Source organism: Anopheles cruzii, chromosome 2 (assembly GCF_943734635.1).
Source record: "Anopheles cruzii chromosome 2, idAnoCruzAS_RS32_06, whole genome shotgun sequence".
In the NCBI taxonomy this organism is placed as follows: domain Eukaryota; kingdom Metazoa; phylum Arthropoda; class Insecta; order Diptera; family Culicidae; genus Anopheles; species Anopheles cruzii.
Window position 1 is genome coordinate 41091395 of NC_069144.1, and position 25957 is coordinate 41117351.

General features: G+C 50.0%; 1 protein-coding gene across 1 annotated transcript; it reads right to left on the bottom strand.

The window, feature by feature from the left end:
• Positions 1 to 17240: 17240 nt before the first annotated feature.
• Positions 17241 to 24164, bottom strand: LOC128279073 (uncharacterized). Its single transcript, XM_053017795.1, has 6 exons — positions 23769 to 24164; positions 23266 to 23708; positions 23018 to 23196; positions 17735 to 17976; positions 17497 to 17664; positions 17241 to 17267 (listed from the first exon to the last, which is right to left on the bottom strand). Exons 1-6 carry the CDS (start codon positions 24162 to 24164, stop codon positions 17241 to 17243), a joined length of 1455 nt encoding a protein of 484 aa, XP_052873755.1.
• Positions 24165 to 25957: the final 1793 nt, after the last annotated feature.

Genomic DNA, 25957 nt, shown 5'->3' on the forward strand with positions numbered 1-25957 from the left:
ACTACTTTTACGTGCCACTTATTTTCTCACTTTCGTTTCGCTCGTTCTCGCTCGCCTCAGCCCCACGGCCATCCCGGTTTAGGGGTGGCTGAAAAATGAGCCTTCCGGGAGCCGACTTTCGGAGAAGCGACTCGGAGCGCCGGCACAAGGATGTGTACATAATTAATATTAATTAATTTTCGTCAATACCATCGTGTCTCGTGTTTCTTGGCGCTGGCGCTCAACACCTCCGACCGGCTCAGTCGTGAGCGGTTCCGAAACATCCGCTTCCTTGTTCGCTTCGTGACAATTTGGCGCAGCCCCGGGTCGGGTCAGGGGGTGCAGCATCGAACAACGTGGGGGGTGGCTGTGTGTCTCGAAACGCGTCCGCATAATAAGGCAGATTTTATTCATGCAGCCAGGTTGCTTGGGGATTGCTTTGGATGTGCCGCTTTCGAGACACCCGACGGACAGGCCCCGACGGCAGGATGGCTCCTTCGGAGTGGTGCCGTGTTTTTTTCACGGTCCTACGCTCATCTTACGGTGCCACTCCGGTACACGCAACAGCAGCCGGGGCCGGGTCACACCGAATAATGATCATAACGTTAATTAATTGAGTGACATTAAAAATTTCGGAGTACGAACGAAACATGACTGCACATTAAGTGCTTGGTGGAAGCTTAAACATTCACCTTCCCCCCCGGGCCCCGGCCAGTTACCTTTTTCGGTGCCCTTCGGTAAGGCCGGCATGCTTCTCTTTCTCTCTCTCGTGTGTGTGTTTTATAGCGTTTTCTTTTTTTTTTCAATTACTTAAAACGTTACCCTTAAGTACCTTTTTAGCCATGATTTTTGGCAGCGTTTGTTTTTAATCATTCATATTGGTCCGCCTTCGGGCCAACGAATTTGAAGTCGTCAACCGTTGGACCATTAGTTTTAACATTATGGCACCCTTTTAAGGATCCGTTTGCTCGTCCCGAAAGGTACCGAACTCGTCCCCTGATGTGGCTGATGGAATGTCAATCCATGGTTTCGGTTAGTTTTTACTCGTACAGTTTGTACGTTGGAACTTTAGGAAAGAGCTAATAAATAAAGCGTTCTGTCAAAAGCTAAGTAAAACGTTAATTAGCATCGCGAAGCCCCGAATCCTGCTGCGCTGGGTGTACGTTGCAGCCACACATTGAGCAACAGGATGGCGGATTTTTCGGTCAGCGTCGGTGTGACGGCGAGTGGACCCGCAACGAATTAAAATTAATACCCGTAAAACACACTAAAGGGTAATCGGTCTTAATTAAGATATCCCGCCCGGGAGTTCCGGGCGCGTACACAAGGAACTGTAACGGAGCGCACCAACCGGGTGGCCAACCGGGGTACGCTCGTATATTTTGCACAAACTTGTGGACAGGGATTTCCGAAAATTTGTCTTTCGTGCCACCCGAAACGGGGCTTATTGTGCCACGGGTAACGGGAAAATATGGCGGATAATAATCTCTTTCTGCACCGTAGCTTAAACTCGTTACAAATTGTTTTTTTACCATCCGAGGCCACGTAGTCACAGCATGTAATACGGTTTTGAGGCGGATTTGGAACAAAGATTTATTGAATTAGAATTAGTTTCTCGTACTGGGAGATTAGCGAATGCCGAATGGATGTTATAAGCCTTAATTAATTGATTAAAAGTATTACGTTTCGGTGGCGGAAGATACGGTTCAATGCAGCAGCGTGACAGCCTCATTACCTTATTTACCATTTTCGAGTTCCAATAGCGAGTGGTCGTGAGTGAGCCTTGATCGGTATCGGTAAGTTACCTCTTGCCAGCTGCGAGCTTCCGCATATAGAGTTCAAATGACTGGCCATTGGAAAGTGGATCGTAAAATGTGGGAAAAAAAATGTATTCGATCAACCGTTAAACGAAACATCCCCAACATAGGACCGTGTCGAGTTACGCCGGTTTCCAGTCCGGTTTGTTGGGTTGGGACTGTCCACCGGTTTTCGTGCCCAGTGCGTTCGATTGATTAATATCAATTTCGAATTCTCGATCATCGCATAATGTGGCCGACCGTCGTGAGTTGGCCGCTGATGGATGGGTGTGTAATCACTTGCAGCACACTGCACAGGTGGGAAGTGGGCGCTGGGAGGCCATGCTGCTTCCCACCGATTGCATCGGCCAGTGACCAGCACCCGGAACAGATGGCTCAACGCGACCGACCACCGGACGCAGTTTGGTAAATGTTTCCGCCAATGCTTTCAACAGCAGCAGCCGCATCATCGTCCCGAGGACACATACACTTTGCACACACACATGCATGGGTCAGATATGGTGCAAACATGCGTGCCAGCATTACTCTCGTCAGAAGCAATCCATCGATCGATCGATTTCGAATCGGTCACCATCGGAGTGACCGTTCGATGGTTTTCCACGGCCACCACCCATTTCCGCGGCGGTCTCTCTCTCTCTCTCTCCGGTGCTGGGGTGCCCTTTTATCATGCCTCCCTGTCATCGTCCGTTAATCCGCCTTTCAGCTGGCTGGCAGGCCCGCTCGGCGTCCGGGTCGGCTGGCCGGCTTTCCGGTTTCGCCGGGGACCGGAAACCGAGCTCGGTTAGTTAGTTATTGATACACGTATTTTGTTTCAATAATGGGATGTGAGTTATGTTGTGTACACACCTAATGAATACGAAATTAGTGTTGCGGTTGTCGGGTGATGACGACGACGACGACGATGCGCTAGCTTACGGCGGTGGAACGGCCACGGTTCCCTTGGTCTTCCTTCAAACCACCATCAACACACACTGACTGCGTAGCCTATTTGCCGCGCAACATAGCACGGGCACAATGGGGCGGGCTGCGGGCTGCGTAGTTTGTTTGCTTGCGTTTGATGCGCACGCACAGAAGCGCCCACCGGTGGTGCACCGATGGCCAGGACGATCGATGGCTGGAATAGTTGGTGGCCCAGGAGTTAAATGTGGCACAATGTTCTCATAACTCATGCACTGCTGGGAAGCATTTAAATGGGAAATGGGAAACGCCCAGGAATTTCAGGGTTTTCATTAAAATGTTGTGGCTCATCCGTCGATCATCCGCGTACGTTGGGCCGTTTAATCGCGTCAGACTACTAATGCTCTGTTCGGCCTAAACGTAATAAATAATAACGATTAAAATGTTTATAAATGAAAATACATAAAATCGACCTGTCGTCCTGTTGCTTCTCGAAGTTTTTAGAACCATTCAAAAGAAACACCGAAACGAAGTAATCGAAAATGGACGAAACTCGCGATTGTGAAAAAAGTCAATTGCACCATTAGACCGCGTGTGCGGCTAACGACACTTCGCAATCGTTCGCAAACTTTGCCAAAGTTTTTGGCAAACTTTTTCTGCTCCCCCCGGGCGACTGTAGCGTGACTGGCGCGTTGCGGAGCATATATCGCCGAGGCCGAGGCCGAGGCCGAGGTCTGAGTGCCGCACGGAGCAGCTTGTTCGCGAAGTGGTTTGGGGAAAATAAGCGGCCCACTGCCAGGGACTGCGAGGGGGGCCGCACGAGAACTCAAACAACGGCGTCGTATGGTGTCGTAAATTATGTTGATCACTTTTTCGAACGTATTCGGCCTCGAGACGAGACACGGCACACCGGAAACGCGGTATCTGCGCGCCAAGTCGCGCCGTTTCGTTCCTTACGCTCGGCGTGCGACATATTCATTTGCTGAAGCAAAAAAGCGGAAGAACCATCAAAAATCCGTCCCCCCAGTGCGGCGTCACGAAAGGTAGGCGGGTGGGCCACCCTTTAGTGCAAACAACCCTTCTGTGCCGCCTCGCCAACCCTGCCCGCCGTGGGTAGGCCTGGCGTATTATTGATGACATTTGCAAAACGCTATCCTCACGCTGACTGGTTCGTCATCGTCGCTCGTCGCCTCGAGGCTTTTACGCCGCGTGGCTCATTTTTTACGGCCCGAGTGCATTTGTCGTGAGACTTTATCTACCTTTGCGCCCTCCGGAGTGTAGTTTTCTTTCGCGCCTCACCAGGACGCGCCAGGGTTGCTTTCGGTTGTTGTCGTGAACCTTTCTTGCACCCGCCAAGGCGCAAAGTGCGCGCTGCCGATGATTTATGCTCCGTGTCGGCCGACCCCAACGGTCCATTATTTTCTTTAATTTATGAACAAGCCAGCGGAAGCGTGAGGCGCGTTTGTGTAATGCGTTTTTATTTTCTTCGGAAGAAGCTGCGGGTCCTGCGAGGGTTCGAGTAGACGCTGTAAACGATGTGCCCCGCACAAGGCATCAATTGCTTAGTGGTGATTGCGAGCGACAATATTTATAGGCAAATTCGGATGGCAAACGTTCATCTCACAATCCATTGCCCTCCATTTGGACTCAAGCGTCCGTCGTAAACCGGCGAAAGGATATGAGACCGATCCGAGTGGACGGGAAACCCTTCCCAAACACACACACACACATATTTTGCCTGTAAACTGTCGCTACCAATAAAATCAAAATGAAACCACAAACCCCAGGATCTGGAGGATGCGACGCTATCTACGCAGAGCCGTCGTAGAAAGTGTCACCCCGGCACACCTTCGCCAGACGAAGAATGATGTCGGGGAACCGGGGAAGGAGAAAAACGACAATAACCCAAAACCATATCAAGCCCCGGGGTCCGCTGGCTCTTTGTGTGCACCTCCGCCTGCCTCCGGCCAAACTTATGGTGGGGCCACACAGCTTTCCATAAGCAATTGTCGTCATTACGACCGGAACATATGTTGGACAAGGCGCCGAGGCCGAGGTCGGTCGGCCGAACAATATGACCGACGAAGCGCTTTTTACCTTTTCTCCGTTCCGTTCCGGCACTCTCCGCACACTCCGGTTTCCGGTCCCGTTCCGGGTCTCGTGCCCGGCGAAGAAGGAAAGCGCCAAAGAAGAAAAAAGCGTCTTGGACCGGGAAAACGGCCACTCGAACGGCAATGGCCGTCGGGGCGCAAGGCTGCAGAACGCAACAGATCTTGCCAGCATCGCTGGGCAGCGCTCGCACCATGTTCGCTCCTGTGTTCTACAGATGTATTGTTTCTTTGCTACATTCGTTCTTGTTTTTTTTACTCCTTGTACACATTCATTGCGGCCATTGTTGCAGATGATGGAGGAACACTTATTGGCGTTGGCTGGGGTTGTAGTGCGAGCACGGGCAGAGAGAGAGAGATGGGTAACGAAACTTCTTGAACCCGGGGGTTCTTGGGTAGATGATGCAGCATCATGGCGCCGCAGCTTGGTCACCGATGGAAACGAATCAAGCTCATTTGAGACACTCACACGCATAACGTTTATCAGCATAACGGACCCGAACGCGGTAGACTCACAAATGCCACCCGAAATCGATTTTAGGTGGGAAACAACGTTGCCTACTGGAAGTTCCGCAATTCCCGGTATGAATGCCGTGTGCCTGTTTACGATACAGTAGGCCAGTGGTTCCACTTTAGAGAGCTCCTTCTTATTGCCAGCCAGTTCAACATTATTACATTCCTTCTCCGACGCACGTTTATCGGTTGGACTTCGGCTGGGCGAGCGTGAATAGATCACCTTGATCTCCGATAGATAAGGGTGCGCCGGATCAGGGTGGATCCACTCCGGCGGGTGGTTAATTGAAAAGAATAGTTTATTGGATCCCAACCCACCCCCGGAAGGGCTTCTTACCGATGTGCGTGTGCGTCGGATGGTTTATGACCGCCCCCGCCCGGTCCGCGATGGATCGGAGTGAAGTGGATTTACGAGCGGAAGAGTTATTTATTTTCATTAAAATGAACTACCATGCGTCTCCATTAAATCAACGGCTGCCGATGGCGGCCACCAGGCGCCTCCACCGGAGCGAAGCCGGGTACGTTTTGATTGAGCTCTCTCTCTATATTACTTCCCCTTTCGGCGACCCCTGGATCTCCTGGATCCGGCCCGGTGCACTTCCGGTTCGCGTGGAAGGGTGTCATTTAGCATCCGCAGCGCGGCACGAGCAGCGAATGAAGTGACACGAGACGTTGGCGATGTACATTAAAAGGAGATGAAACAGTCACCGACGACGAGGGTGCAGGCCGCGGGGTCGGGCGGTTGCGCACGGTTATTGCACCATAAATCTTTCGCCCTGCCAAACCCCGGCCCCGAGGTAAGATGGGTTCCTTCGTGGCCGGCCGACCGCCCGCCAGCCCGGCACGTCCGCTTGCCGGCGGTCACTGGCTGCGGTGGTGGTCGACTTTTGACTTTCTCGGCGAGTTGCCCGCTAACCTCGAGCTCCCCGAGGCGTCATTTATCGTGTCGCGTCTCCGGTGTTTATTCGGTGGCCATAGTTTTTGGGAAATTCCCCCATATTTGCAGGTGATTCGTTGGCCATGCTTTCGGCAGGTCCCTTTGTGTGGGTAGCCGGAGCTTTCCTCTCAAGACTCTAGCGGATCACTCGCTCTCTCTCTTTGTTTCTTTCGCGCACCGGATGATGTCCTTCCGAAAGGTGAGCGCTTGTTGATGGCCATAAATTTGTCTTGAGCCCCAAGAAACTGATGTCTTGATCGTGGGGCATTCGGGCGTCCGTTAAAGGGTGGTGAACGTTTCAATATGGTCGCCCTTTTATTGTGACCCCATTGCATTGGTCCGTTGCGGAAAATTCCATTCTTTGGTGGTTTCCGGAAGATAACACCGGGAGATGCAATTGATAATGATGCTCAATGATTAAAGTGTTTGGCGACCGTTAACTTGTAAGTTTTCTTCATGTACTAAGCATTTATAGACATGAACTCAAGTGTCGTTTCAATACGGCATAAATGAGCAGATGGCAGAGCGATCACATTGTGATCGCTACGTGCTGATGATGATTGTTTGGGCTGTGGAATATCGTGAAGTACCGTGAAGTGAAGGGCCTTTGAAATCATGAATGAACGATTGGTGGTTAGAATTTGCTTGATCTACTCATTTTGCCGTTCGCAAACTACGAATTCACAAAGAATTTGCAATGTAAATATTTTAGTGAATCGGCTTCTATATTGGAGGCAATTGCTCTGCATTGTTAGAGCAATGCTAGGAAACTGGGAATCCAAATAAGGATCAAATATGCGTGAACGATATCGTTCTAATTGAGCTAGTAAACATTCAAACCTGACACTGGGGCCGAAAATTCTTTTTATATAAGTTATATTGAATTCTTTGCAAGCGTTTCCGTACATAAACATTAGAAGCACTTACGTGCCGATGTGGTGAAAAGGACACTATTTGCGGTGTTAAACTGTTTGATCAATATGCCTTTGCAGTAACGTGCGTTACGATCGACACTGGAAAGTGATCCGTCAATTATATTAAATTCGCAATTCATCGCAAACTAACCGGGAGCACCGGTGTGCTGGCACAGGGCATTGTTGGTTGAGGGTGTTGCTATGGTTGTTGAAAAATCCCCGCGTTCATATCCCTTCTTCTGCGGGGGTGCTACACAAGAATGATCGATGACTTTCTATCGCTCGCCCGTCGCTGCCCTGCGCTTATTGATAGGTGTGAAGCTACTGGTTTGTTCGGTGTCTAGCTAAACTACAATCTCACCTTTCAGCTCAAAATGCTAATGAAACATGAAGCCGGGCGGGAAACCGCCCGGGAAAGCGTCGGTGGTTGGGAGCCGCCGCACCCATTGACCCTACGGAACCCGCTGTTCGCTGTTGCCATTTCGAGTGACAGGTTCACGGGGCAACCACTTGGGGTAGATACGGGGAATCTATTCACTTCTTTGCGCGTGCGAGCTTCACGCTCCACGCGACGGTTGATGATATTGACACAAACATGGCAGCGAGCTGTTTATCAATCTCTCGACGCTCGATTCTTGGCGGAATTGGTCGGCAAATGGCTGCGGCCCGGGTGCCCGATTTCAAAATCAACACCGACAGCACCACTGGTGGCCGATTTGTTTACCGCCGGGAGCATTCCTTGGAACTTTGTAGCACCGGAGGCGAGTGGAAAGCATAAATATGCACCGGGCAGATGTTGGTAGAAAATTAAAATACGTTTGCAAGTTAAAAGGGGCAAGTAACCGTTTCGTTGTTTCTTTTCCTCCTTTTGGCAGCGCAATCGACCGCGGTTATGATCCGTTAAATGAACTTTTTTCCAACTGATCTACGATGTCTTTGGCGGACGGAGAATTTCAAGTAGATATTATATCAACCGCCCGCCGAAAGCCGTCCGAGAACACCAAGATTGCGCTGCATAATGAGGAAATTTAGCAAACTTAATTTTGTATACTTTCAACCGCCATCGTTTCGTGTTTTTTGAACACTTTGAAGCCGACTGATGGTTGAGCTGACCGGGCAAAAGTTGATCGAAGGAGACAAAAAAAAAACCCCGGAAAGCAAAATGGCGACCACCAAAAGACGGGTTGACCAGAAACCGTCCGCAGTTTGGTGGAAAACTAGTATCTCGAAGAAATTGACCAAGAACTTGTTTGCTTCTCTGCCCGTTCGCAGCGCCCGAGTATTGACTGTTGCAGGCGGCAGGGCAGCAAAAGGACAGCTCCTTGAAACTGCCTCCGTGACAGCTGGCGGGCGGAGCGGGGCGGTGCAGTTGTTTGCATAATGAATTATGGTCGCCGAACGGTACACGGTTGCTGTCGGACGCGCGCTGACGAACGCGTTGGCCGTGTAGGCGTTGGTCACTCGGTTCCGGCGGAGCCGAATCCGTAAAACTGGTGTCCAAGAAAGAAGCAGACGCGCAAGAAGGACCCACACCCAGGCGAACAGAAAAAGGAAAGAAAAAGGCATAGTTAAACAAACGTCTCGGCCCGGCCCCTCGGTGCACAGTCGGCGGGAGTCGTTGGGATTTACGGTTAAAAAGGAAACTTTTTGCCCAAGAAGATTGTGCATTTGGAATCGGGTCCGCCTCCACCGGGTCGGCGGTGACGGAAGTTCTCGAGAGAGAGAGGGAGCGCGCGACCAGATGAAAGCAGAACTTTTCGTTTCCGCCCGCCCGCGCGTTGTCCGGCTTCCGTTTGCCTAGCCATCCTAGTGCTAACCGCAGTCCCGCGCGACGAAGAAGACAAATGTGGACGATGCTAATTTATCATCGCCACCGACCCACCCGGCCCGGGGCCCAACAAAACTGGGACATGATCGCGCTCGTACCGGAAAAACGCGCTGCCGGCGGCGAAGAGAGAGAGCGAGCGGATGACACGACGGTAGGGAAACGGAAACGGGGCCGAGACAAAAAAAGGGCCCACAAAAACCTGAAGCATCGTGTAAATGAATTCGCCGAAGTCAGTCAGATTGCAAGTGGCGCCACAATCGAGCGGCGAGCACGGAGTAACTGGCGGTGACCTGCTTTGCCGCGTATCATTACTGAAACCATCGTCCTCATCACCATCATCATCATCGTCGCCGCCGTCGTCGTCGTCGTCGTCGTTGACGATGCCGGAACCTTCTTCCGTGCGCGCTGGTGGTGACTGATTTTTATTTCGAACCATTTACCAGCTACCTTTCGTCCCGGCCTTTTGGAAGCCTGCGGGGAGGTCCGGAGAGGAAAAAGTAAATATCATACACCTCAAACATCAAGCAACACGAGTTCTGCAATGATACGGCCATTTCGGGTTTTTTCGGTTTTGCGTTTTGGGCCACCAGAACTTGAAGGGTCCAAGCCAAGTGTCCTTCGCGTCTTGGACGGATGGACACACTTTGGAGGAATGAAAAGTCTCAGGGTCCGTAGGCGTTGGCGCTAGATTAGGCCATGAATAATTAACCAACCCCCTTTTCGGGGCCCTCAGTCATCGACATCAGGATAAGCACCGGTTGGGCACGGCTAATGGTGTATGAAAATTTAGATGGATCCTACGGATCCGCAGTCCTATTAGCAGAGCAGGAGTATTGTCACATCAAAAGTCTGCTTCAATTCTTCGTCCCACGCCCGATCCTTGGTCCGGCCCGGGGATGCACTCACAGGAAATGGACAGGACACCCCATGCATTACATATGGGTTAGTGGTTCCGAAGCCCAACGCTGGCCTCACGATAAAACCCCACAATAAGCCTAGAATTCTGATGCAAATGCCGGGGTACGTCTCAGAAAAATGGACCCACTGCACGGGGCGTGACCTGTGACGCAGAAGACGATCGAGGGCCTAGTCAGTGTCCTGAGTGCGCCCACTCCACTCGACACGGAGATGATTGACGGTCGGAGCCGCACCGTCAGGATGAGCATCGTTAGCATCAATCCGGGAGTTGCTTAATAATTTTTGAATGTGATTCAAATGCCGCTCCGCTCCACCAGGGGTGAGCCGGGCTGACGGGGGGAAAAACGGGCTGGAAAATGTTTTGTACCCTCTGTTGGCTGGCACGCACTGCTCCACGCCCCACGCTTTTGGCATTTTGGATATTTCGCCCGGCGGCGAACGGAGGACATTCCGGCTCGACCTGAAGGCGCTCGAAGCATTCCCAAACACTCCCTTGATGTTTGAAGCCCGCACGGCTTGGCACGGCAGACGGAGCGCGGAGCGCTAGAGGGAGCGGGGGCCACTCGCCACATCCGCCCGGTGAAGATAAATGGATTCTGTCCGTGGATTGATGATGCCCCGCGCGTGTGCTCGGGACAATGGGGAAGGGTGGTGCGAGCGGGAGGACGATGCGGGGCGGATATGCGTATATGTCAGAGTGGGGTGGCCCGTGCCCGGCCACCCGACCAGACTTATGGTACTTGAGCGAAAAGCTCTTCTTCCTTAAGACGGTCCCAGCCCAGACGAGCAGATGGAAATGACAACGAAGCCCTTTCCGTCCTAATGCGGGGGGGCCACGACGGAGCTGGTGGAATGCTTTTAAATCCCTCTCCACACCGCACGACCCGGGAAGAATCAACGACGCTGGGGCAACTGTCAAACGGCGTGGACGACAGAAAGCGGAGTTAGCAAACAACAAACAGCGTCCTGGAGGTGTATTGGAATTGTATCGGACGCCATCGCGTTGCGGTGCGGTGCGGAAAGGACGAGCAAATGAACAAAAATCTTACACCCTTCAGGAACCCGGACGGATCCTCGAGTGGCGGAAATTACTACATCCGTGGGCCACCCGTGGGAGACACTTCCGGCACCGTGCGGAAGATACGAAAGTAGCGACAAACGCGGCTGACATTGAGACAAAGTGAATTAGATTAACGACTGATCCGGTGGAAGGCCTGGAGGAAAACCGATTACTCCGGCCGGTGGGTCGGCGTCAGGCTAGACCAGTTTCCTCTAATAAAAGGAAGACGTCTCCATTTCGGGCGCCGTCTCTCATCCGTCCGCTTGATTGATGTGTGCACATGTCTGGCGGGAGGGCAAGAACGCCCGTCCGCCCGTGTGTGTAGCGTTTAATGGAAAACATGTCAAATTGAGTTGTCGCGTAATGAGTTGTGTAATCAATGTTTCGCGTGGGTAGCGGTGGCCGTTGCGGGTGGGCTCTTGTTACGACGTGCCAAATGGAGTTGGACTCACCGACCACAGTGGGAGTGTTTTTGGGGCGTTATTTTCGTCCGAAAAAGCGACTTGAACTTGATTGCCCAAAAGCGTACCGTTGAAGGATGTTATTCTGAAATTGAATCTACGTTGTTCAGGCTTGTGTCCACGACCGGAAAGGTTTTTGAACGATTAATTAATGCGACAATTGAAGTTAAAATGATAAATAAGTTAAGAAACAAGACCTCATATTCGTTGTCCGTCGCGCATTCCTCAAGGTGGCCTTGGATCCGTTAAGGCCTTGGAGCCTGATGATGCCTAGTATCGGAAAAAAGTCCGCAGATGATAGGAGTTTAGTAGAGAACGTGTGTCACAATTAAATAAAACAAAATTTCCCACTATTGACAAAAAGAGCAACTATTGAAATGTTAGACATTTAATTAAATAATCGGCTTTAAGTGATGTGTCGTCCTAGAATACTGTCGAAAATTCAAGCGGGAAGTTAACTGGAAGTGAACACACTAGCCTACCCCTTGAACCACCAGCCTATCCTTAAACCACCGGAACTTTCTCGTCTCAACAATCAGCCTCGATTTTATTTCCGCTTCGTATTTATAGTCGATTCTACGACATGATCCGATCGGATAATTATAATCCAACTGAAGCATCGCAGGTAACTTCTTATTTTTGCAGAAATGGAAAAAAGATCCCCGTTTTGAGATGCACCTGAGTAAATAATGCCATTCTTGCATGGATCGTTTTGTTTGCGTTGTTTTCTTTTGGCCTATGCAGACTGTCTGTGGATTGGACATTTTCCGATACATTTCCTGTCTTTTAATTTAATCAATCCCTCTAATGTTAAACTATAGATTTAATAGCATCCGGATTATTTTGGCCAATCAGTTCAGAGAGAATACTCTATCGCTAAACAAAACAATGATTGTCACCCAATTGATTCATCACAAAAAGACGCTGCCAAACATGGAGAATTTATTGTTAAATTTATAATAAATGTTATCATCTTATTTTTGATTGTATTACTGATATTGCATTATTGCAAACTTGTTTCCCCATTTTCAAATGATCACAACGAATCACTCAAAATCCACCGTTCAGAAGGTCCTCAGAAGTTATGGCACTGATTTTGGCGAGACATCCTTGCCTCTTTTTTAACCTACTGCGATTCGATGGTGCGAGTTCATACCATGAAATTGCCAGTTTTGTGTTACAACCGGGCATCAGAACTATTGCAGGACCCAGCGCCCCGTGAACCAGTATCTTTAAGCCACCAACCCTAAACCACAAGCGAAGGATTGACCGAACGGAACGGAACAACATCAAACAGTGCGGAGAGCGTGTTTATTAACTACACCCCGAACTATGATGTCACAGCCGGCGGTTCCATTTCGTGTCTCCCTTTTTTTCGCAATTCAACAACTCAAATCTCATTCCGAATCGAGATGAAAGTCGCCTAACTAGCACCACCAGGGGCCACCCCGACTATTGCGTGAGGACATTCAAATCGCAACCGAGCACCCTTGAACTCGACCACCGGTGGTCCCCGCAGTCGGAGTCGGAACCGAAGGCATTAAATGTAAATTTCGTGCCCACAACTGTCGACCAGGCCACCGACCCACCGACAGATCCCGGCGCGAACAGATTTCCGGCGCTCCTCGGGTCCTCGAAAGTTCCCGAGGCACCGGAATTGTTGTGATCTAATTTTTGGGCCCATCTCGGCGAGCTTTCCGGCCACCGAAACCCGTTCGCTCGAACTCTCAAACGTCGACGCGCAGTAATGTTACGGCGGAAACTTTCTGCCGCCACTCCCGGTAGTCTGGCCGGACAGTGGGGGAGAGAGAGAGAGAGAGAGAAATGACTTTTAATTCAAGGAAAAAATCGGACGGATTTTTTACCCGGACCCCTCTCCGGGGTCCTTTGGGAGCGTGAAAAGCAGCGACGTGCAGCGAAGTTTCCGGTCGCTGCTTTCAGCATGTTAATATTCGGGTTGGCCACCGCCGCCACCGTCGTCGTCGTCCTCGCTGTCACTGGTTTACGGGGCCGTGTGCCGTATATTGTCGTAAGTTATGCTGCCTTCGCAGCAACGCCTGTCGCTGCTATTTTGCTTCATATTAAGCTCAATTTAAACTTTGTCGCAGAAAGTATTTTTATTAGGCTTGCGGTTAGGCGAAAGGGCAACAAAATGGTGGCCGTACGCCGGATGTGGTGTGTCGTAAACCGGACCAATGCCAATATCCCTCGGCCCAGGCAGGTGGGCGGCTGCGGCTCCGTGCGAAGCAGTGGACCCACAACCGTGTACTAGTTACGCCCTCGGGAGATATTTCATCTCCTTACACCGTGATTCGGGCTCGGATCGAGTAGTATGGAAAATGTTCGAGTTTCGGAGAAGGAGAATGTTTCACGTTACGCTACTCGAGAGTAAACTTTGTGACACTTTGCGACAGATTTGGGGCGTTTTGAATTGCCCAACAATAGCCCGTCCAACAGCGTGTAATCGGATAATGGACCGAAAATGATGACGGTAAAGTGAAATTTTACCCCGCCTAATCGAGAATTGAGGGCAAAAAAGGCACCAATGAGCCTGTTTCGTTAGTTATAAACCTTATAATTTCGAAATTTGGCATCAACATGCTTAAAATGATGCAAATGCGCACACGGAACGCGTCAGCCGTAGGAGGAACGCCAAAACTCAACGACCTTAGAATACGCCGAACGCCGAAGAAGTACGTATAAAATCTGGTTCCGTTTTGGGCGTAACGTGACCGCGCGTGCCTGCGTCAAGTCTAGGGGGGGAATTGCAGATGGAATAGGCATTTTATGTAAATTCTTCTCGCATAAACATTTGATCTCGGAGTGGGTGAGAGATGGCCCATCCACGGATGGCTGTGCCGCCCGCTGGAAGTCATCCGTTTCAAATCATTCTTCATTTTCATGGTTATGCCACCCGACCAACCGACCGACGGCTTCATAAAGCCCGGGCCGCGAGATATTGTTCTCATTTCGAAGGCGCTCTTTTGTGGCGTGTAGTAAAATTATGTGGTGAAATGGTTACTTCTGCGTAACGACCCACAACGCCAGGTGGGCAGGTCGGGCGAGGCTATAAATGTTGATTAGCACCGGTGCAGATTGGAGGATCAGTAGCGCTTGGGCGTCGTGTAGCAACATCCGTGATTTTGCGGAACTACAGGCTCATTTATTCATGTGGAACCACGAGCGTGCAGTCACTGGCGCTAATTTTGATCGTCTGCAATACCGGCTGAATGCCACAGACTGACTGGTTTGTTCGAACTGAAGCAAAAAATTGGCTTATTAAACCAATGCATGCCTTGCAATACATTTCATCCGTATCCGGATCCGGAGAATCTGCGTGCGTGGCGTGCTTATGTTGTTCGAGTGGTGCTACGGTGATTCCTCCGAAGCGTTGGTTCTGGGAATCATCAAATGGCAGCAACGCAACTATACGGCACACAGCAAGCAGCAACCGATTCAAATGTAAACACTTATCCTTTTGTTCCCGACGAATTCCGTGAATCGCCATCAGTAATTTGCCCAGGTTACTGTTTCAGGTGTCGTCTGCGCAGGAAAAATGATATCCCGTAATGGATGGTTCTCCACTCGGGTATTCCATTCGGTGTTGGGATCGGTAGACCTTCTTTGACACTTACTTCCCTGGCTACGTGCCGGGTTGATTGGCGTGATGGACTCGTGACCTGCTCACAATTCAGTGCGGGACGTCTTTGACGATTCATTCGTTCCATTTTAGAAACTTCAATCTACATAATAATAATTTCTTGGATCTCTTGCTCTTGAACCATCTTCTCCGAGGAACCCCTGGGGCCTAGGTTTCCCATTCCGTACGCTCGTCGTACGAGCTGCACTAGTTACACCGCGGCCAATAATGAAATAGTTGCGCTTGTGTTTGCGTTACTCCTTTCCCGGATCCGAGATTTCCGATAGTCAACTGGTTGTTTGTGTGCGGCGTGCTGCGAAGTGGAACGAACAATTGTGGGAAAGTTTGCACTTTACGCCGACCGCACACTACACGGGCGGCGGCAGCGAAATATTCCACGCTATTCCGAGCGCAGCCTTCCTCTCGGAATTCTCACCCGATCCGGAAGAATCCGAGCCGGGGAGCTTTTGAAGCGCACAAGGATCCCCGGTCCACGGTTTCGGGGTTCCCCCGTTTCCGCAACCAAACATACACTCGTACCATCCGAAACCTGCCATTATTCATTCGGCAGACCAATTCATTCCATGAATAATTTATAGGCAAGTGTGTATACTTTCCAACACACTGCTACAGCAGCACCGGGCAGTCCCGGGTCAGGGCCAGGTTTATCCGTCGTCGTCGCACCCGCCGCCACCGAACCGGAGAGGTTTAAAGCATCTGCAGTCACCCTTTTTCAGCCGGGCCATCCATCGGCATCGCCCCAGCCCGATGATGCTTTTTGATGCCGTACCATAAGCTTCTGCCAGGGTCTTGGGTCCACGCGTAAGCCTTTAATAAAGCACTTCCGTCTTGATTTAAAGTGTATCCAACGACACTCGACGGTCGCACACCACTACTACTCTGCTCGGGAAGGTTTTGTCGGTTCCAGAAGAATGTAGAGAAGACCGATTACTTCCAAAACCTGAAGGAAGCACCGTCGTGCTTGTGAGAGCACTCAAGAAAGTGGCGGTTGGCGACGCTCGGCACGGCTCGGGCGGGAATGATCAAGTGGTCAGCCATAATCCGGTTGCACTTTCCCAGAGACAATACCCCGAAAAATTTGACACATTCAGGGTGCTCTCCACTGGAGCACGGAACGGCACGGCATCCAGCAGAAAACTTCAAGAGCAATATATCGACCGCAGCAGGATACACACGCCGACAAAACGGGAGCACCGCATACGGGCAGCATCTTCCGTTCGGGGTACAAAATTCAAGGACAAACAGGAAGTCGTTTGCTCCACTACGGCTCGGTCGACGCTCGCTCGTATCCCGTGCGGAAGAGGGCCGAGGCCGGCCGGCCGGCCGGGAAGCAGGAAAAAAAGGAATCCCTCTACATTCGGTGCATAAATTATTGATGCAAATATTTCACTGTCACATTTTGGATTTAATGAGAGCATTATTATTAGGCAAATATTTTACGCTTATCTAGCAGCTTGCGCTTCCCGGCCCGTAGCCTAGACCGTAATCTTGCGGGCTGTGTTCCCTGTTTCGATCCCGGTGTCCCGGTTCCATCGAAGTTCCGGACTGTGCTAATGGCGGTGAACGGAACCGTATTACGGCGCACGGACAGGAATTGTCATTCCCGGGGACTTTGTTGGGCTGGATCCGGCTCGTGGAGCATTCTCAACGCCCGGACGAACGGGCGAACTTGCCAGAAGTTTTTGTGGACGCGGTACATGCATTTTGCCGGGGGACTGGGAAGGCTCTTCCCAGTCTTCGCGCAGGAAGCGTCCGAGTCGGAGCGGTTCCGTCGGGCGGAATCCGGACCGTGGCGGAATAATAACAGTGTGTAATTTGCATCGTGCGGGGAGGAGGCCAACAGTTGACAAAGCGGTTCATATATTTCATAAGACGCGGGAATCGGGAAGCTCTCGGACTAATCTAGTCCATAAATTGTCACCACCGGCGTCGCCGCCACCAACGCGGTGCGGTTCCGCCGTTTGGAATGCTGGCCGAAGTCAAGAAGATGGCACTGCACGCCACTGTGGCGCCGAGTCGGAAAGAATAAGTTTTCGGGGACAGGCGTTAAAGTGAAGTATCATATCCACGCCGCGCGGGTGTAGGGCTATTGAATAATTTGTAGGACACACCTTCCGGGAAAAGTGGCCGGCTGACGGGAGATTTTGTTAGCCGAAAGGCGTACTTCGGTACGCCTGAGAATTAGGCAGGTTTATCGGGATAGGGTTGCAAGTTTGGAACACTGCTGCCATTCGAAGGCCAGCCGACATTCAAGTAGATTCAAGTTGCTCCAAATACTTCCCTTTCCAGTTCGTACCAACACGCACGGGATCCCGTGGCTCCCGTGGCCGGTTTATGATTCGAAGAAGGGTCGTCTGGAACTCGATGCTTTAGTTTGGCGTTTCTTCTCAAAAATTTCCCTACCTTCGCTTGTAGCTCGCGCGGAAGGTTACAGCCTCGGCACTGGAGATCCTCGATGTTTCGGTTCTCCCCCAATACTTGCAGAAGCTTTGCTTGTCCTGCGCTACAAATCGGAACACAGTTCATGGTGAGCTTACGCAAGGGCGCGTGAAAACCGAGCAACTGGATGATCTGGAATCGTGTCAGACAAGAAGCGCGTTAACACGTCACCAGCTACCCTCGGAACATCCGGAATGCGTACCCGAAAGGCGCCTTCGGTGCCCATCGGACACCCGGTGAAGTTGAGTTCACTCAACTGACGCGTACCCTTGATCGCACCGCCCAACAGTAGGACTCCCGACTGTCCGACCGGATTGTACGACAAATCCAGCCTGTCAACGGTTCCCTGATAAACGCCTAATCCGGGACCGAGTTGGTCCAGTTCCCGGGCGTCCAGCCGGTTGCCGGAGAGATCGAGCGAGCGGAGCGTCGGTCCGAAGCGGCTCAGAACTTGCATTCTCTTCTGGTATCGTGTAGTGATAGCTACTATTTTTTTCTCTGGCTCGTGATCGCTTTCCTTCGATGCTTTATCTTTGGCTCGCTCGGCTTCGGTTGGCATGCGTGACAAAAAGTCTGCCACAATATTCTCCTTCCCTTGTTTGTACCTGATTTCTAACTCTGTGCCCTGTAATTTCAATCGTAGTCTCGTGAGCACAGGCGAGCTTTCCTTTAACCTCCAAAGAGATACAAGGGGTCTATGGTCGGTGTAAACTATAAATTTCTGACCATATATGTAATGCCTAAAATATGCGGCAGCCCAAACAATGGCTAGTAACTCCTTTTCGATCGTATGATAACGAGTTTCGGGTCCATTCAACGACCTGCTGGCGAACGCTATAGGTCGGTCTACTGTTTTTTCGTTTGAAAGCACCGCTCCAATGGCAAATTTACTGGCGTCGGTGGTCAATACGAAATCTGTCTTGGTGGTTTGGCCGCACTAATATTGGTTCCGAAATTAGCGCTTTCCGCAACGTGCTGAAAGCATCGTTGCATTCGGTCGACCAATTGAATTTAGTGTCCTTCTTCAACAGATCGTTCAGAGGCTTCCGTATTCTTGCGATGCCTGGGATGAATTTCCCATAAAAATTTAGGGCGCCTAAGAACGAACGTACTCCCTTGATGTTTGTTGGTGGGCTCATATTCTCAATGCTCTTGACATTGTCTTTAGCGGGCCTTACTCCCTGTTGGTTGATTATGTGGCCTAGGTATTTGATCTCTTCCTTCAGGATCTGGCATTTCTTTGGCTCAAGCTTTAAATTGTACTTGCGAAGCCCTCTAGCACCTTTTCAAAATGTTCATTATGTTCATTGATTGTCCTTCCAAAAACGACAATGTCGTCCAGGTATACTACTGCCCTGACACCTTTGATCTCATATAGACCGTGTTCATTAACCGCTGGAATGTGGACGGGCTGTTCCTCAACCCCATTGGCATCGCTCGGTACTGAAAATGGCCGGAGGGCGTTGAGAAAGCTGTCTTCGCAGCATCCTTGGGGATATCGGGATCTGGTAGAATCCTGATTTCAAATCTAACGTGGAGAAGTATTTGCTATCTCCCAACGTGTCTATGATTTCGTTAATTAACGGGATTGGGTAAACGAAAGGTTTCGTGACCTCATTCAAAGCTCGGAAGTCTACTACAATTCGATATCTTTTCTTCCCGTTATCGTCCAGCTTCTTGGGTATGCATAGAACGGGTGCGTTGAATGGACTTGTGCTAGGTTCGATAATTCCTTGTTCTAACATTTCGTCTATTTGTTCTTGTAAATGAATTTTGTTACCTCCGGGAAACGATATTGCCTCTTATAGATAGGCACATTTGTCGATGTTTCGATCTCATGGACGGCTGCCTTAGTCTGAGTGAGTTTCTCCTTCCATAAAGAAGACATCATTAAACCTACGCAGTGTGTTGGCAATTCATTGTTAGGCCGGTTTCTAAATGCAAAATATTGAGCAATTGTTTTTCCCTTTCGTAACCTTGTAGCCTTTTAATCTGCTTATATTCGACGATGTCGCAATCCAGGTCACTGTCTAAATCTGTTTTTCCCTGATAATCGTCGTCCGGCATTTCTTCCAAATGTTCCATTCCTAACATTTCGTTTTCAAATCTCCCCTCTCTTTCGTCTACTGCAATTCCGATGCGTTTGCTCTGATTCCTCTCTCCCAGATTTCTACATTGTCCATGTAATTTGTCTCATTGGTGAGCATGTTATTTTCATTGACCCTTCCTTCAGGTTAATTTCTGCTCCTTGTTGCTGCAGGAACTCTAAACCCAAAATTCCTGGTATTAATAACTCCTTAATTACATGGAACCTAACTAGCAACGTGCTGTTTCGATATTAATTGTAGTTCACATGATCCCATGGTAGTTATATTATTATTGCCTATGCCTGTAATTTCTGCTTGATCTCGGCAGTCTATTTTACGTACGCCAATACTCTTGGCCTCATCCAACCTAAGTAAATTAACTGTGGCGCCGGTATCGATGTAATATTTCGTTTTTCTTCTGTGTTTTCTTGCGTTGCTAATGTAACGTACACCATTTCATCTTGGCTGCTTTCTAACCGTACTAACTTTTCATTGATACCTCTTGCAGTTTGTTTCTCTTGCCTGCTCGTTTGATTAGCTACGTATATTTTCTCTTGTGTTCTTTTTCCCGTGTACTGCGCGTCCTTGATTCTACGGCCACTATTGCCTTCGTATCTGTGTCTATATCTCTCTTCACCGTCCCTTTCGCGGATATCATTTCTTGGGTAGTTTGAATTATTAGCGTTTCTTTGCCAGCCTTCGTTCCTTGGTGGGTATCCTTTTTCCCTTTCCTTCGTGGGTTTCTTTTTGTGGCCTATAGCCTCTTTGCCTGTCTATCAGTGCCCACTCTCGATTTTGGGGATGTAGTCGAGCATTACTTTTATCAAACTTCTGTCGTCGATTACCTATATGCAGGATTCTGAGCCTTTCTTCAATCTTTTCTTCCTGAACAATATCTCTGTATTCGTCTTCTAATTTTTTTAACATTTCTAATAGTTCTAACTCTTTGTAATTTCTGGCTAGTCGTTTTAGTATGCCACTGTTTAATCCTCCAGTAAAGTGGAGTCTCAAATGTTGTTGCGCGTACGATTTTCGGTCACCATTGTTTGTTTCATATTCTTTAATGTAATTATGGAGATCGATTGTTCTTTTCCTGTAGCTTTGGAACGTCTCATTTTTCCCTTGTTCGAGAATCTCAATTTCTAACATGACTTCCTCCAGTCGCATATCTCTACCGAATTCATTGATTAAATTCTCCTTCACTTCCTGCCAGCTCTTTGCCTTTATTCTTGAGTAAGCTGTCGCCGCGGGTCCTCTCAATTTTGCTACTACTGTTCTAATTAGCGCGTCTTGTGAATCCTCCGGAATGAGAGATGCTATGTAGTTACCCTGATCTACAAAAATTTGCACTTCCTGATCTCCTGCGAACTCGGGTAGCAGGTTCATTGCCATTTCAATTACGTTGGTCGGAGTCATTTTAATTTCTTTATGTTCTTTTGGTTTCAATGTTATGTTAATATTTTTACTCGGAGGTTATGTTAAAAAGACTCGGTAATATATAAATGTTTTTCCTCAATTTCCTGAACACGTGTATGAGTACGCCATAATCACTCAAACAAAATCTCTAACGAACGAACGAACTAATCTTCATGCAAAACTTTTTCTCGCGTAATTATTCAAACAAAAACAATCTAACTATTCATCACACAATACTGTTTTGTCTCACATGTCACTTCATTTTTCAAACTTTAACACATTACTCACAGGATTGCTGCCTCCAAACTGCGTTTTCCAAGATCGGTGGCTGGTTCTCTGTTGCACGATCGATGGGTGGTCTCAAACTGCATTTTCCAGATCGATAGCTGGTCCATGGTCGATGGCTGCTCTTATGATGCGCGTGCCGGGCGAAAAATTCTAAACTCCTTCCTCTGCTGAAGTGGCGTCGATCTGCGTCGTTCTTCCTTCTAGGCTGCTTCGTTCGTCCTTCGTAGTTGCTCCTTCGATTCACTGCGTTTCTGCATTCTACTGCTTTTCCACTATCACTGGTTGACTTTCACTATCACATTCACCATACTTGTACTGTCACTTTGTCTGTATGGACTTTGGGGTCGTTTCCCACCGGGAAATTTCCAAAGGTCCTGGGATATCCTTGATCCCACCGCTGTCACCAGTTGCGAAGGACCTTCCGTAAGGACTCTCGATCCTCGCAATATTTTCCGAAGTGGAAAATACTTACTTCTATTTCACCTTCTAAATCGGGCGGACTGGCGAACCTGAACTCGAACAAAAGATCTCACTCGTCGAGGGTTCAACTTAACAATCAATCAGCCAGCGCGTAGCCGCTGCTGTCTGACTCTGACGGTGTCCCGTCAATTTTATTATATATATAAACTTACAATAATTTGGGTCGCTCCCAGTACACGCGTACGTTATTAAGCCCCTCTCGTTCTAACGCCTTACTCCCTTACGAAAAGCTTGACCTAGTCCGGCGCACATCGCGCCGTTCTCAGCTGTTCAATCCTTCCGTTGTATTGTTGTCCCGGTCGGTTCCGGGTTTACCTGCGGTCAGCTGCATCGCGCCGCGCTCGTCATTGTCGCGATTGCTCAATTCCCCATATCGTCGCGGTGACCTAGTTCTTTCTGTACGTCGCCCTCTCCTCGTCCGTCCAACGCGTTCTCGGTCAGGCCGGTCGGCGAGTCGCTGTTTACAGCTGATACTGCAATATGATCCATGCGCTTCGTTCCTCGGGTTCTTGGCCGGCGCGCTGCGATCGGCGCACTTGCCCGGTGGTGACGAAAATGCCGACGATGCACTCTGCCGCATAAGTTCCGTCTCGTGTCGCAACGGGCTCACTCGGTCAAGCGACTGTGGGTGTCATCAGGTTGACGTCATCGTGGGGTTCGCGGCTGCATAGATCGAGTGTGGCGTGATTTCGATGATCGGGGATCATCGACTTCCTTTGCTCCAGTTTTGGTCCCGCGTATGATGGCGTTGCGTTTTGTCGATCGGGTTCTCGGTGATCGATGGCCAGTCGCTGAAGTCGCGGTTGCGCAATTCTCAATATCGTCACACGCATTGTCGCCGCTAACGGGTGTTTCAACCCGAGTCGTCGGGGCTGCGTTGGCCGCTGGTAACAGCAAGTCAGGTGATGATTGTTTTGACGATCGTAAGGTGAGCGTCCTCTATTGCCCCAGTTTCGTTGGCCGTTAGTAACAACGATTCGGCTTCTTCGTTGAATTTCGCAACGGCTAGATAGAATCTCTGGATGCGCGGGCTTCTAGGCGCTGCATTCGATCCCTCTTCTCGAGCTGGAGGATACTTCTGGCACAGAGTAGACTCCAGTGGATTGTAGGACTCTAAGGTACGCTAGCTATTATTGGCACTGAGGATGAAATTCTGGTTTGCGCGGGCTGGGCTCTGCAGCCGGAGAGATCGAGCGAGCGGAGCGTCGGTCCGAAGCGGCTCAGAAACCTTCCCAGAACGCCGCCGCAGCCTTCGCCCAGCTGGCAGTGGCTCAGGCGGAGCGTTTCCAGCCTCAGATGCGTCACGGCACGAACTAGAAGCGTCAGCTTCTCGGCGTCTAGACGACTGTTTGATAGGCTAAAGTTTTTCAATTCCACCAGTCCCTGGAGAGCCCTGGAGGGAGTAGATTGGAACACTGATGAAGTTCGGCTTGAGATGACACTCCCGAAGGAACCTGCTCACATGCCCAACTGCTCAACGTCGGCGAGCGAACACTTGGAGTAGCTATCGCGATAGGGTTTCGTCCAGTTCTTGACCCCGAAGACCAGTGACAGCGTCGTCAGGTTAAGGAGATGATCCAACACCGATAGCGAGCCGTGGTGACACAGGCCGTCGGGTGGGTCGTGGAACTTATAGGTCTCGTAGTTTTCGAGGGGTTCCACGGCGGGCAACGGTGTCAACTGTTCCAGGTCCAGGTGACGCACGAAAGGTGCGGCCTTGACGATAGTTTCTTCCAGTTTCTCGACGTGCCAGTACCTCGGGTCTTGTTGCTCGATCAGTTGAGCCAGTTTCAGTTCGATACCCAAGCATTTCCAGTTATCATCACTCGCCTCGACACTGTGCTCGTAGTACGTCAACAGTTGTCTCGAGAAACACCAAACAACGCGTTTCCAGAATGTGACCTCCTATGAAATGGTTGAAAGGATATCCATTGCGAGCTCTACCATTCGCCAGCGATTACTCACCTTCAGTTCGATCAGCTTCAGAAGATGAAGATCCGTATCGAGAAGCGACCCAAACGTTCGCCTTTGACAGCACGTTAGTTGGGTTGGTTCGGGTCCTCCGTCGAAATGGAGCGCAAGATATTCTACCACGATTGCCGACAGCGCTTTCGGAACACGATCCTGAACACCGGACGTCAGAAGCGGCGATGTCGCTTCAAACGATCGACACTTTCTGTAGCCAACCAACGTTACCAACTCACCGAACAGAGTACGCTCAGCTTCACTCGCCAAGTGTAGCGTCTGCCTCGAAGGGGCCCACGTTTTATGGGCATTCCAGAGTGTCCTATCGGATGGTGCGCGTAAATGGGGCACCTGCTGCTGGGCAGCTGCAAGCCGCCCAACGTCGGTTTCTGACATTTCAATCCCAAACTGCTGCAGCGACCAAAAGCAACGCCCAGCCCGAAGCAAAGGCTACTACGTCTGTCACTGTAGCAAATAGTTGCGAATCAGTGGCTGTGTGGTGAGCTTATTAAAATAAATCTTGTTAATTCGTCGGCACGTTGCAGAAATAAAGCAAACCCCCCGGGCCCATAAAGCCGGTCGGTCAAGGTCTGGCAAGGCATTCCCTTGCCATTTCCGGGCCGTGTATCGCCGAGCACCGTACGGTATCAGATTTCCACGTTAGGGTAACTTTGTACAGGATGTAAGTCACACCACGGTGGGGCCCCGTGGCCCAGGAAGCTGGGCGGTATAGCGGCCCCTCCGTCAGCCGGCAGCAGCCGTACGACACGGGAGTTAATTTTAAAACATATTTTATGGTGGCCATAAAGCAAACTTTTTTTTTTTGCGCTCGCGTTGAACATCGGTCTGTCATAAAGTAAGAAAATTTTTAAATTAATTTTTCAATTTCACCACCAACCGGACGAGGGGCCGGCGGGGGCCACTGGTGTTGGGGTGGTGTTGACGAGCGACCATGGTCCACGCGGATCGGAACGCCCGTGCCGTGTTTAAATTCCTGTGAGTCGCTTGTCGGCCATTTGTACGAGTTGATTATGGTAGATTGAAATCGAGTCTTTGTTGGTGCGATTGCAGAGCGTATTAAAATGTTGTGGAATTATTGATTTCGATTTTGACTGCCCGTATTACTCTCTACTTGTTGCGCTATTTGCGATGTTCTGGGAAGTTTTGAGACAAGCGATATTTTGTTAAAAAAGGTATTCAGTTGATTAATATCAAAACCCACCATGGATCGGCTGTCAGTTTGACGTTGTGGTAACGAGTGCATTAATGACCGACCGTGGTCTATCTTTATTAAGTAAAAAATATCGCCAGCTTTTCGTTCCCAACCATCAGCATCGGAACTGGACTTGGCTTAGGGAACGCAACACCAACAGCTGCCAACAGCTTTGCTTCCTGCAGACGGCCCTAGCTGAATGTCTGAACGGCTACAGTACGGTGTGTTGCAATGTGTTTTCTTCCTGATGCCCGGCATCGTCCATCTTGGCGTGAAGATTAATTAACTGGTGCTTAGCAGGCCCACGGGCAGCGCATCAAGGTCCTGCGGGCACAATGTGATGATGAAAAAGGATAAAGCTTAAGGTGCACAGTACGACAAAAAAAAGGCAATACGCTGGGATCGTTATTACATCGCTTAGCCCGGCAAGCGAAGGATACGAGCGCCGCCCGACGGTGGCCACCGTTCCTTGAATTCCCGGGCACCGTTAGACGGCCCGTAAATTTAGTGTGTCTTGCCGCTTCATTCGCCGCTACACGGTGCGCAAAAATGCGCTGCACCGCGTGGCATTGTTCCTGGCGGTGTGTCCTTGCGTACGCCTGCCGAGCATCTGGTCGGTTTCGTTGGAAGAATGACTATTTTTAGCGCTCAGCTGCACCCTTTAAGCTGGAGCTGGAAAGAAAAAAGGGTGAAGCTTTTTTTTTTTTGAGATGGCATCATTGAAAAATGGTGCTGCATAAGCATCACCGGCTAGCCAGCCGAAGACACTCTCGGGAGCTGAGAAAGGCGGAGATTTGTTGCTGAGCAATGCAAATCTCGTCTGCCGTCTCGATTGGCCGGGAGCGCCCGGTGAAGAATGACTTGCTCCACCGACCGGACCGACCGGAAGGACAGACCGTGGGCGAAACATAATTGAGATGTACTCTCCGTCTTTGAGCGCTCCCATTAAGAAGCACGTCCAGGATCCCGGGTTTTT

What these genes read in the sequence shown, in the direction of transcription:
- LOC128279073 (XM_053017795.1), bottom strand. Translation starts at nt 24,164, where the DNA reads ATGTCAGAAACCGACGTTGGGCGGCTTGCAGCTGCCCAGCAGCAGGTG. An exon ending in GACGTTGAGCAGTTGGGCAT is followed by an intron (nt 23,197 to 23,265) that starts GTGAGCAGGTTC and finishes TACTCCCTCCAG; the next exon opens with GGCTCTCCAGGGACTGGTGG. An exon ending in GGGAAGGTTTCTGAGCCGCT is followed by an intron (nt 17,977 to 23,017) that starts TCGGACCGACGC and finishes TGCAAGTTCTGA; the next exon opens with GCCGCTTCGGACCGACGCTC.